Source organism: Anomaloglossus baeobatrachus, chromosome 12, assembly GCF_048569485.1.
Source record: "Anomaloglossus baeobatrachus isolate aAnoBae1 chromosome 12, aAnoBae1.hap1, whole genome shotgun sequence".
Lineage (NCBI taxonomy): Eukaryota > Metazoa > Chordata > Amphibia > Anura > Aromobatidae > Anomaloglossus > Anomaloglossus baeobatrachus.
Window position 1 is genome coordinate 50,657,109 of NC_134364.1, and position 13,638 is coordinate 50,670,746.

Consider the following 13,638-nt stretch of genomic DNA (forward strand, 5'->3'; position numbering starts at 1 on the left):
GAGAATCCAAATTGTGAGGAAGCATGCGCAATCTCAAGGCTACAAGTCCATCTCCAAAGACCTGAAAGTTCCTGTGTCTACGGTGCGCAGTGTCATCGAGAAGTGTAAAGCCCATGGCACTGTGGCTAACCTCCCTAGATGTGGAAGGAAAAGAAAAATTGACGAGAGATTGCAACGCAAGATTGTGCGGATGGTGGATAAAGAACCTCGACTAACATCCAAACAAGTTCAAGCTGCCCTGCAGTCCGAGGGTACAACAGTGTCAACCCGTACTATCCATCGGCGTCTAAATGAAAAGGGACTGTATGGTAGGATACCCAGGAAGACCCCGCTTCTTACCCCAAGACATAAAAAAGCCAGGCTGGAGTTTGCCAAAACTTACCTGAGAGCCTAAAACGTTTTGGAAGAATGTTCTCTGGTCAGATGAGACAAAAGTAGAGCTTTTTGGGAAAAGCCATAAACATAGAGTTTATAGGAAAAAAAAGAGGCCTTCAAAGAAAAGAACACGGTCCCTACAGTCAAACATGGCGGAGGTTCCCTGATGTTTTGGGGTTGCATTGCTGCCTCTGGCACTGGACTGCTTGACCATGTGCATGGCATTATGAAGTCTGAAGACTACCAACACATTTTGCAGCATAATGTAGGGCCCAGTGTGAGAAAGCTGGGTCTTCCTCAGAGGTCATGGGTCTTCCAGCAGGACAATGACCCAAAACACACTTCAAAAAGCACTAGAAAATGGTTTGTGAGAAAGCACTGGAGACTACTAAAGTGGCCAGCAATGAGTCCAGACCTGAACCCCATAGAACACCTGTGGAGAGATCTCAAAATGGCAGTTTGGAGAAGGCCCCCTTCAAATCTCAGGGACCTGGAGCAGTTTGCCAAAGAAGAATGGTCTAAAATTCCAGCAGAGCATTGTAAGAAACTCATTGATGGTTACCGGAAGCGGTTGTTTGCAGTTATCTTGGCTAAAGGGTGTGCAACCAAGTATTAGGCTAAGGGTGCCAATACTTTGGTCTGGCCTATTTTTGGAGTTTTGTGTGACATGATCAATGATTTGAATTTTGTTTTCATTCTCTTGTGTGGTTTTTTTTTGTTTTTTTTTTGTTTTTTTTTTTTTCCATTGCAAGCAAAATAAATGAAGATAATACCAAAGAATTTGTGAGTGCAATCATTTTCAAGAAGAAACTGAGTATTATCTGACAGTGCTGGCCAAAAGTATTGGCACCCCTGCAATTCTATCTCCAGGATGACTTGGGGAGAGGTACAGCAGCTAACAATGTTTCTTCAGATGGATACAAGGTGACTGTTTGCATCCAAGGTGTGTGTGTGTGTGTGTGTGTGTATGTATGTATGTATGTATGTATGTATGTATATATATTAATAATTAATATAATATAGATTATAAATATATTCCATCACCAGCAAAGACGACCAAGGGGAAGGACACTAAAGGGAGTGCTGATTAACAGCTGAAAGGTGAGGGAAATCTGCAGCGTCCCAAAGGGATTAACCCCAAGCAGAGAATAGAATGTCAGGAAGCGGTGTGTAGCCAAACGCTGTGACCTTCTACAGCCGGACACCACAGGACTGTCTGTCAAGCATGACACACCTATGACAATGACTTAATATAGAATATGGGAGTATTGTTATTCCTTTGCATCACTTCCTTGTCCCCCTTCCATCCAAACTTTTGTTAATCTCCAATATAATTTTTTTTTCTTCCCCCACCCAGAAATATTGTATCTACTGTGAACTTGGCCTGTAAACTTGATTTAAAGAAGATAGCCCTGCATGCTAGGAATGCAGAATACAACCCAAAGGTAGGACTGATGTATATTTTACTTATAGGTGGCCTTTCAAATTCATGAATAGATTCCAATCATAAACAGTTACAACCTATAAAAATTCAGGAATCACAGATTATGATATTCAAAGTAGAAATTTATTTATACAAAGTGCCAGTGCTAACAATAAAATTTCATTATACATAGGATAACATATATTTGGATATTGGGAGGGATATAAAGCCGTACCACAAAGGGTGGCACACTACTTGCAAATGCTAGAACAGGTTAATTATGTAGTAGAGCTGGCCACTGATGATCACATATAGCAAATAGATATGTCAGATCTCTTTTAACAAGTGATTAAATAGTTGATAACTAGCATTTACATATGATTACATGAAAATGTACATCAAACACTTGCAGGGTACTCTATATTTAGAGCCTACTTCTCCTATGTTGCATCTGCCCCATAAGTGTTAGTGTTCCATGGATGTAACCATCTAATTACCTGTGGCCATTAGTGGCTCGAGTAAGTACTGTGCAGAACTTGCCACCCCCACCTCGACGCGCATTTCACCGCACTGCCGGTTTCATCAGGAGGCGTGTCCATAATGTGGTGTGTGCCCCTTAATAAAGGCCCCATAATTGGATCCAGGCGCACACTTTCGGTCTGGTATGTGGGCGCACACCGTGACATGATGCGCATCCTGTGCGTGAGTCGCCCGTCGAGTGTCATGCATCACATGAACGCGAGTCATGCGGTCAGTGAACACTTGACACGGAGCAGTCATGGAGATGTAACATCCGGTCACCATGCCAACTCTGTCGGCGAGTCGCACACAGGAAATGCACAGCGCACGCCACCTGTGCGTCCCCCGGCACCAAGCAGCACCCGGATCTAACTCTAGAAGGTGGCCCGCAATGTATAGTCAGAATGCCATTTATAATAGCAACAAAAAGAGGAGATATAAACTCCCCCAAAAATGTATTATAAAATGTACTCACAGCAAAAAAGGGCAACCAGTCCAGTTAGCCCAGGCCAACACATCTAATGCACAAACAGGATGCAGACAAGCCTCTCAACATGATGGACACTTCACAGGTGCAAGGTAAATTGCACACTAGTGGCGCGCATAGGGCACTGTTCACACTCGTATGCGCATGGTATCCAGCCAGCAACCTATTACCACCCCCTTACTATTCGATTAGGCGGGTTACCCGGACACTACTCACTGCAGCACGTAAGGGACAGAAATTCCACTATGCACGGCCGTATTAAGAGGCCCGGCTGCACCCCGCATAGTCAAAGTGCAAAAAATGCACGCCACTAGTGTGCAATTTACCTTGCACCTGTGAAGTGTCCATGTTGAGAGGCTTGTCTGCATCCTGTTTGTGCATTAGATGTGTTGGCCTGGGCTAACTGGCCTGGTTGCCCTCTTTTTTGCTGTGAGTACATTTTATAATACATTTTTGGAGGAGTTTTTATCTCCTCTTCTTGTTGCTATTTTTGATATTTATCAGTGTAGGGACCCGCAAGCGTGAGGATCCGTGATGAGGATTGTGGGCTTACGTACATTGGCCAATTTACAAACTAATACCTCACATATATTTTATATGTATTTTTTGCACTTTGATTATGCGGGGTGCAGCCGGGCCTCTTAATACGGCACCTGTGAAGTGTCCATCATGTTGAGAGGCTTGTCTGCATCCTGTTGTGCATTAGATGTGTTGGCCTGGGCTAGCTGGACTGGTTGCCCTTTTTTGCTGTGAGTACATTTTAGAATGCCATTTATAGATAAATTGTCTGATACCTGAAACAGATCACAATATCAGAATTTATAATACATGGCTGATTAGATCACCACATCCACTGTATCTCAAAGGTACTATTTAATAACCATAACTGAGAACGCAGGGTTACATTACTGCAGTGTATGTGTGTGTGTGTAATATATATATATATATATATATATATATATATATATATATTATATTATATTATATTATATTATATTATATTATATTATATTATATTATATTATATTATATTATATTATATTATATTATATTATATTATATTATATTATATTATATTATATTATATTATATTATATTATATTATATTATATTATATTATATTATATTATATTATATTATATTATATTATATTATATTATATTATATTATATTATATTATATTATATTATATTATATTATATTATATTATATTATATTATATTATATTATATTATATTATATTATATTATATTATATTATATTATATTATATTATATTATATTATATTATATTATATTATATTATATTATATTATATTATATTATATTATATTATATTATATTATATTATATTATATTATATTATATTATATTATATTATATTATATTATATTATATTATATTATATTATATTATATTATATTATATTATATTATATTATATTATATTATATTATATTATATTATATTATATTATATTATATTATATTATATTATATTATATTATATTATATTATATTATATTATATTATATTATATTATATTATATTATATTATATTATATTATATTATATTATATTATATTATATTATATTATATTATATTATATTATATTATATTATATTATATTATATTATATTTATATATATATATATATATATATTATATACAGTGCCTACAAGTAGTATTCAACCCCCTGCAGATTTAGCAGGTTTACACATTCGGAATTAACTTGGCATTGTGACATTTGGACTGTAGATCAGCCTGGAAGTGTGAAATGCACTGCAGCAAAAAAGAATGTTATTTCTTTTTTTTTTTTTTTTAAATTGTGAAAAGTTTATTCAGAGGGTCATTTATTATTCAACCCCTCAATCTACCAGAATTCTGTTTGGTTCCCCTAAAGTATTAAGAAGTATTTCAGGCACAAAGAACAATGAGCTTCACATGTTTGGATTAATTATCTATTTTTCCAGCCTTTTCTGACTAATTACGTTCCTCCCCAAACTTGTGAACAGCACTCAAACTTGGTCAACATGGAAAAGACAAAGGAGCATTCAAAGGCCATCAGAGACAAGATCGTGGAGGGTCACAAGGCTGGCAAGTGGTAAAAAACCCTTTCCAAGGAGTTGGGCCTACCTGTCTCCACTGTTGGGAGCATCATCCGGAAGTGGAAGGCTTATGGAACTACTGTTAGCCTTCCACGGCCTGGACAGCCTTTGAAAGTTTCCACCCGTGCCGAGGCCAGGCTTGTCTGAAGAGGCAAGGCTAACCCAAGGACAACAAAGAAGGAGCTCCGGGAAGATCTCATGGCAGTGGGGACATTGGTTTCAGTCAATACCATAAGTAACGTACTCCACCGCAATGGTCTCCGTTACAGACAAACCCGTAAGGTACCTTTACTTTCAAAGCATCATGTCAAGGCTCGTCTACAGTTTGCTCATGATCCCTTGGAGGACTCTGAGACAGACTGGTTCAAGGTTCTCTGGTCTGATGAGACCAAGATCGAGATCTTTGGTGCCAACCACACACGTGACGTTTGGAGACTGGATGGCACTGCATACGACCCCAAGAATACCATCCCTACAGTCAAGCATGCTGGTGGCAGCATCATGCTGTGGGGCTGTTTCTCAGCCAAGGGGCCTGGCCATCTGGTCCGCATCCATGGGAAGATGGATAGCACGGCCTACCTGGAGATTTTGGCCAAGAACCTCCGCTCCTCCATCAAGGATCTTAAGATGGGTCGTCATTTCATCTTCCAACAAGACAACGACCCAAAGCACACAGCCAAGAAAACCAAGGCCCGGTTCAAGAGGGAAAAAATCAAGGTGTTGCAGGGGCCTAGTCAGTCTCCTGACCTTAACCCAATTGAAAACTTGTGGAAGGAGCTCAAGATTAAAGTCCACATGAGACACCCAAAGAACCTAGATAAGTTGGAGAAGATCTGCATGGAGGACTGGGCCAAGATAACTCCAGAGACCTGTGCCGGCCTGATCAGGTCTTATAAAAGACGATTACTAGCTGTAATTGCAAACAAGGGTTATTCCACAAAATATTAAACCTAGGGGTTGAATAATAATTGACCCACACTTTTATGTTGAAAATTTATTAAAATTTAACTGAGCAACATAACTTGTTGGTTTGTAAGATTTATGCATCTGTTAATAAATCCTGCTCTTGTTTGAAGTTTGCAGGCTCTAATTTATTTGCATCTTATCAAACCTGCTAAATCTGCAGGGGGTTGAATACTACTTGTAGGCACTGTATATATATGTATGTATATGTGTATATATATATATATATATATATATATATATATATATATATATATATATATATATATATATATATATATATATATATATATATATCTCGATAACATATTCAATTTTTGTATCAATCCATTTGTGGACAGTGGTGTGTGTGTGTGTGTACCCCCCCCCCCCCCCACGCGCACATTGGGCACCTGGGCACCTATTAGACACCCCATCCCCTCAGGACTACTCTACCTATTATCCTCCTCTCTCCCCCCCCAGGACTACTCCTCCAACACACACGCACACACACACACACACACACACCGCTCCACAAACAACGCAACACACAAACACAGCTCTCACATCCCCCACACCCAGACCATGTACAGCGCCCTACACAAACACTTGGTAACTACACACAACATCTATATATCGATCTATCATCATACATTAACTACACAATAAATTTTAGAATACCCGATGCGTTAGAATCAGGCCACCATCTAGTATGTAATGTATGGTATGTATACACTTGACCGTAGCGTCAAATTAAGTCGCCTCTTATTTAATCATATGTATCAGGTATTAGGTTTCCGTAAATATGGAATAAATGAAGTCTCAGATGGATATTCTTTATAGGATGAAACATTGCTATAATTACATAAATAGGGACACAGAGAAAACGGGGGAGAAATATGAAAATATTGTACAATGAAAATAGTGCATATATTCAAATTTGCGCTATACAGGTAAGAAGGGCTTGAAGCTCAAGGACTCATTTAGTCCCTTCGGTGTCATTGAATCAAGAACCACAATCAATATGGTTTCTTTTTTTTTTGTTTTTTTTTTAAAGAATTCACTTATATAATCCACCTCTGGCTCCCAGACTGACATGGTCAATGCCTTTTACTTTAAAGCTACGTGGATTGCACTTGTGGTGGACAAACTTGGGGTATTGTTTTCAATTCCCTTATCCTTCGGCATTGATGTCACGAATGTGTTCCAGAGTTCTCACGCTTAGTTGTCTAGTGGTTATGTATGTATGTATGTATGTATGTATGTATGTATAATTATATAGCATGACCTGTAAACAACATCTTGTTAAAAATTTTAACTTTTTTTTTTTTTTTTTAAATTTCAGAGGTTTGCGGCAGTAATCATGAGAATACGTGAGCCCAGAACTACAGCACTTATATTCAGCTCTGGCAAAATGGTCTGCACCGGAGCAAAGAGGTAGGGCTGGAATGATCTGATTGTAAAGATGTTAAGGGAATAAATGTTTTATCCATATATGCACTGTATAAAGAGCGTCATTGGGGCGTTATCAGTAAAGAATTGGTTATGTTCCTGGTATATGGAAACATTGGTTTAATTCCTTGCTACTTCCAGGATCTCTGCTGTTAATGAATGCATTCAATATTGATTAAAGCTATTCACTTCCCCTAGTTTGTCAGTCAGAATGACCTCTTTGGGACAGGTTTTCAACCACTAAAAGGGATGTTTCAGTTCCATAACTGCAAACAAAAATCTATATGGTGAAAAGAAATTGGAGAACCATGTCATCAAATTTTTTTTTTTTTTCCCATATAATTCATTGTGGCTTTTATGATTTAGTCAAATACAGGGGGTACGGAAAGTATTCAGACCCCTTTTAAATTTTTCACTGTTTAATTGTAGCTATTTGGTAAATTTAATTTTTTTTTTTTCCCCTCATTAATGTGCGCCCCATCTTGACAGAAAACAAATGTATACATTTTTGTAAATTAAACAAAACCTGAAAAATCACATGATCATAAGTATTCAGCCCCTTTGCTCACACTCCTATTTAAGTCACATGCTGTCTATTTCCTTGAGATCTTTCTTGAGATGTTTCTACTCCTTCATTGGAGTCCAGCTGTGTGTAATTAAACTGATAGGACTTGATTTGGAAAGGCGCACACCTGTCTATATAAGACCTCACAGTGCATGTCAGACCAAATTAGAATAATGTGGTCAAAGGAACTGCCCAAGGAGCTCAGAGAATTGTGGCAAAGCACAGATCTGGCCAAGGTTACAAAAGAACTTCTGCAGTACTCAATGTTCCGAAGAGCACAGAGGCCTCCATAATCCTTAAATGGAGAAGTTTGGGACCACCAGAAATCTTACAAGACCTGGCCGTCCAGCTAAACTGAGCAATTGTGGGAGAAGAGCCTTGGTGAGAGAGGTAAAGAACCCTAAGATCACTGTGGCTGAGCTCCAGAGATGCAGTGGGGAGATGGGAGAAAGTTCCACAATCTTTATTTTTAAATCTTTATTTTGATATAGCGCTAACTTATTCCGCAGTGCTTTACATACGTCAGGAGCACTGCTCCACAAACTTAACTATCACTGCAACCCTCCCCCAGTCGGGCCTTTATGGCAGAGTGGCCCGCCAGAAGCCTCTCCTCAGTGCAAGACATATGAAAGCCCGCATAGTTTGCAAAAAAACATATGAAGGACTCTCAGACTGAGAAATAAGGTTCTCTAGTCAGAGACTAAGAACTTTTTGATGATAATTCGCAGCGTTGAGCAGTGCTTAGTTTTCTCTACACATCACCTGCCCAATACAATCCCAACAGTAAAACATGGTGGTGGCAGCATCCTGCTATGGGGGCAGGGACAAGACGACTGGTTGCCATTGAAAGATAAATTCGGCCAATTACAGAGATCCTGGAAGAAAACCTCTTCCAGAGTGCTCATGACCTCAGACTTGTCTTGTTGGAAGGTGAAGCTTCAGCCAATGACCCTAAGCTAAAATAACAAAGGAGTGGCTACAGAATAACTGACCATTCTTGACCGACCCAGCCAGATCCCTGACCTAAACCCTATTGAGCATCTCTGGAGAGACCTGATAATGGCTGTCCATCAACGTTCACCATCCAACCGAACGGAACTGGAGAAGCTCTGTAAGGAAGAATGGCCGAGGATCCCCAAATCCAGGGGTGAAAAACTTGTTGCATCATTCCCAAGAAGACTCATGGCTGTATTAGCTTAAAAGGAGGGTGCTTCTACTTAATACTGAGCAAAGGGTGTGCATACTTACGACCGTGTGATATTTCAGTTTTTCTTGTTTAATAAGTTTGCAAAAAATGTCTACATTTCTGGGGGGGGGGTTCAAGATGGGGTGCAGAGTGTACATTAATGAGAAAAAAAAATGAACTTTTGAATTTACCAAATGTCTGCAATGAAACAGGGTGAAAAATTTTAAAGGGGACTGAATAATTTCCATACCAACTGTATTTGTATTTAGCGGGTCTGTCCCCATGCCTTACACTGCACGATTGCATTTATTTTGTGAGTTTGTATATATTTATATTGTCCTGTAAAAGACTAGCTTGTGTTGGATTTTGTTCTTTCAGTGAAGACCAGTCTCGGCTGGCGGCGAGGAAGTACGCCCGGATTGTACAAAAGCTGGGCTTTCCTGCAAGATTTCTTGACTTTAAAATCCAGAACATGGTGGGAAGCTGTGACGTGAGATTCCCAATACGGCTGGAAGGTCTGGCCCTTACTCACCAGCAGTTCAGCAGGTAACTCCTTCAGCCTGATTCATTATTGTGTGTGGTTTTTTTTTTTTGTTTAATTTGTGCCTTTTAATTTGCATGAGTTTGTTTTGAATTTGCCAAAAAATTAACTCACCATTTTGAAATCTGTTAAAAAAAAGTAAACAAAAAAATTGGACGTTTGTCATATTTAATGTTCCACAGTCACTTTTTGATCCAACCATTTAAGAAATGTATGATGGGTTTTAGTTTTCAATGAAAAGCTTTAAGTGATGACTAGCTAGATTACCACTATTGTGAATAAGCGACAGATTATAAGAATTTTCAATTAACTGTTTCTGTAGCGCCCCTGAGCCACTCGGGGCACTACAAGGAACTGCATCTTCTTAGGGATGTAGGACCTACCCCCTGGGACCTGGAGTACCAGTGCCGATACCATCAAAGCACAACCAAAATCTTAGTTCTCCACTCCATTCCACACCGGGGTTAAAGGATTAATCAAGTAAGGGGATGGTCGCCTAGAGTTGGGAATGAGTCCAGGGATTAGCCAGCCTGGTGGGAGGGGACAGAACAGTGTGTCACGGAGGTGTGCGGACGTGCTAGCGCTGGGTCCGTGCAACGGTGACCCGGGGCCACAAGAGGCCACCAGGGTGGGTACGGACAAGTACCACTGGGACCAGAGCATGCACAGGGCCCTAGATCAGGCGCCAGTTCTACACGGCTTGATGATCACCTGCCCGCTGAGGACACCTTCATGGACTTCACCGACCCAAATAATTCGGGGGCATCAGCAGTAAACTAAGATTGGGGTTTGGACAATTACCTCCCCACAGGGTCCGCACTGCCCGCCGTACGGAGAAGACTGTACCCCCCCCCCCCCCCCCAAAAGGGACATTCAGGCCCCAAATGCTCTGCTACGGGGACCCACCCAACAGAGCGGGCCGGGGACAGAGCAACCTGAGTCACTACATTGGCACTGATACTCCATGGGACCTGAACCAGTCATCCATGGGTCAGAGTAAGTCGAAACTGTTTATTACAACCGTGTGTGTGGTCTCCGTTGTTGCCCTTAACAACTCCCAGGCATGGCTTTACCTGCGGAGGGCCTAACATCATTGCTGCAACCAACACCAGCCCTGGGAGTACCCACATTCAGCCGCGGCGGTTCTCCACCCTTAACCGCAACCCGCAGGTGGCGTCACGTACACTAACGTTTCCCTTCACCATGACAGTGCTACCAGAGAGATGGGTCCACCCACCCTAGGACAGGAAACCCTACAGAAATAAAAGGGGTGGCCTCTCTCCTCTGCCTCGGTTTCGGTTTTCTGCCCCAGGATGGAGACCCTGCAGTGCTGTGGCGCTGCCACGGTGAAGAGGATGGCACGGACCTGGGGCTGAGTGGAGCTGAAGGCTGCGGGCTCCATGGCCTACGCCCTGGATGCGTCGGCGGGGGGTTTCCCCTGGGAACGACTGTATGAGGGAAGGCTTACCTCCAGCGGTCCTGATGCGGTGCCTGGCGGCAGTCCCTTTCAGGTAACCGAGGCCTTCTCCCGTGTCCCTGCTCAGCGCCCGGCGGCTGGCTCAGCAGGTGGACGCGCGGCAGCTCCTCCCCCCCCGCTTCAGGAACTGATGCCGGGAAACCGGATGTCGGTTCTGCGCATGCGCGGTGGGCGGCAAGATGGCGCTGCCCACCGCTAATTGCTGCTAGTATATCTGAATGTCCACGCTGGTGGATACATTGCTTTTTTCCGGCCGAAACCTCCAGCTTCAGCATGGAGGATTCGCAGGAGTCTTCCTGTGCTACCGAAAAAGGCAAACTGCAGTCACCAAAGAGGTCTCTGCACCATGGGAGCAGTGGCAGTCGTTCCAGTAAGAGTCACCCCGCATAGCGTTCAGCTGCTTCCCGCAGAGCATGCCCGCCCAAACCGGTACCGTTTGCGCAGGATTGGGGTAAGCGGCCTGTGGTCAGTAATTCCAGTTAATAGGGTTTTCCTTGTCCCCTTTTTTCCGATTCTTAAGGCCCCATCACACAGAGATAAATAGTTGGCAGATCTGTGGTTGCAGTAAAATCATGGACCTATTGTTCCATTTGTACACAGCCACAAACCTGGCACTGATTGTCCACAATTTCACTGCAACCACAGATCTGCCAAAGATTTATCTTTGTGTGTGACAGGGCCTTTGGATCAGCCACGTAAACTATCGGCTAAAACCAAATAGAGACTGTCCGTTATGCAAGGCCCCTTTACCATCAGATAGCCAGAAGAAATTGTGTCCAGCTTGTATACAGCTCATGTTAGCAGAGGAAGCACCAGCTCTCACCAGTAGCCTCAGGGACGTCACTCGGGAGGAGGTTCGGGAATCCCTTAAGAGCTTCCCCTTGCTTGCCGGAGCTACATCCTCAGATGTTTCTGCCACACGAGAACGGGAGTTAGGATAGACGTCTGATTCTGCATCAGGGGCCTCCTTATCTTCCTTGGGGTCATTCTCGGAAGAGGACGTCAGGGGTAAGCAGTGTTTCCCCATTACAGAAGTCTGTCATCTCCTCCTGAAGGCAGTTAGGGCTTGTAGATGCTAAGGGCCGAGAATCCATTGAGGACATTATGTTCATTGGCCTGTGTCATGATGTATGTGCTTTTCTTCATCCCATATTTTTTGTATAAGATGACATGTGATGTATTTTACCTTCTCACTGTATTTGCTGTAATACTATGTCAGGATGTGATGTAACTTTCCTTTGGTTGTACTTACTGAACACTTTGAAATGTCTTGGGATGTAAGTAACCATACCTTCCCCCCATCTCCTGTGTCTCTGGGCCCATAATGCAATTATCTCTTGTCCACACAGCCAGGGGAACTTCCCATTGTTTCGTAAGCAGTGGATAACGCCAACTACACAAACCTGTAGACATCTCGGAGCCAACCTTCTAGAATCTTCTAGTGGGCCCAACCATTGCATAGCCTACCCTTGAGGGGCGGGCCCACGAGCTCAGACAATACACTCCTGTTTCTAAGTGCAGTTGGGAGCTGAGCTTTGAAGAGGAAGGGAGTGAGATCTGATTCTGCGGACAGATCTCGCCGTCCAGTGGATTGTGTGGGATTTCTGGGACTCTGAAAAGGACTATTACGTCGTGATCTGGCACTTTGGATTATCGGGCGGTGCCCCCGAATCTGGTTTATTTGGACTTGTCGTGTGCTGTTCCTGTATTCCTGTTAGTAAACCTGTTGGATCATCCTCTGCCTGTTGTCTCTCTCCTTGCTCTGCTGTACACCCCGTCACAAACTGGTTGGCAGCGGTGGGATCAGAGCAGAAGGAATGGAGGACAACGGCCCATCAACAGCTGGAACCAGAACCTCAGAGTACAAGAACTGGACTGCGGTGAACCTACAAACAAAGGCCCGTGAACTGGGAGTCAGCTACAAGGGACTCTCCAAGGAGCAGCTGATTGAGGCGTTAGAAGGAGTTTGCTAGTAAAATGATGCTGAGGAAGGATCCTCCCAGCAAACGGAAGAAAGATGGCAGCCGGAGGTAAATACCCAAAAAAGTCAGTGGGTTGTGTTGTACGAGGAGGAGATGGCCTTGCTGGGAGAGAAGACCACCATAGAATATAAGATGGAGGTCATGCGTGGAGCTAAAGAGAAGGAGCGCAGGATGGAGGAGATGGCATTCCTGGATAAGTAGCTCGCTGTGGAAGCCGCTAGAGGTTCGACAGACTGTAACCCCAGCAGCCACCATGAGGGAACTTCCCAGAGTCTCCCGCAAAGACTTCATGCAGTTTAATGAGGCTGCTGGTGACATTGAGGGCTTCTTCCAGGACTCTGAGCATCAGTGTCGATTAATGGAAGTCCCAGAAAGGGAGCGCGCCCGGCATCTGGTTGGGCTCTTAGAGGGTGGAGCTGCCGCAGCCTATAGAGCTATGGACCTGTCGCGGGCGGAGGAGGGGACGCTGCGCTCTCCCACTGCTCGGGTCCGGCTGCCGCTGCTGCTGCGGCCGCTGCTGCTCGGTGGCTCGAGCGATGGGCCGGATCCCGGGGACTCGAGTGGCGCTCCTCGCCCGTGAGTG

The 13,638-nt window shown here is 42.9% G+C and overlaps 1 protein-coding gene across 1 annotated transcript in view; it reads left to right on the forward strand.

The window, feature by feature from the left end:
* The window catches only part of TBPL2 (TATA-box binding protein like 2), a 57,247-nt gene that overhangs the window by 30,621 nt on the left and 12,988 nt on the right, over nt 1–13,638 (forward strand). Inside the window, exons 3-5 of the mRNA XM_075329891.1 lie at nt 1,733–1,820; nt 7,198–7,289; nt 9,434–9,601. Coding sequence (XP_075186006.1) covers nt 1,733–1,820; nt 7,198–7,289; nt 9,434–9,601 — 348 coding nt within the window. The remainder of the gene's footprint in view (nt 1–1,732; nt 1,821–7,197; nt 7,290–9,433; nt 9,602–13,638) is intronic.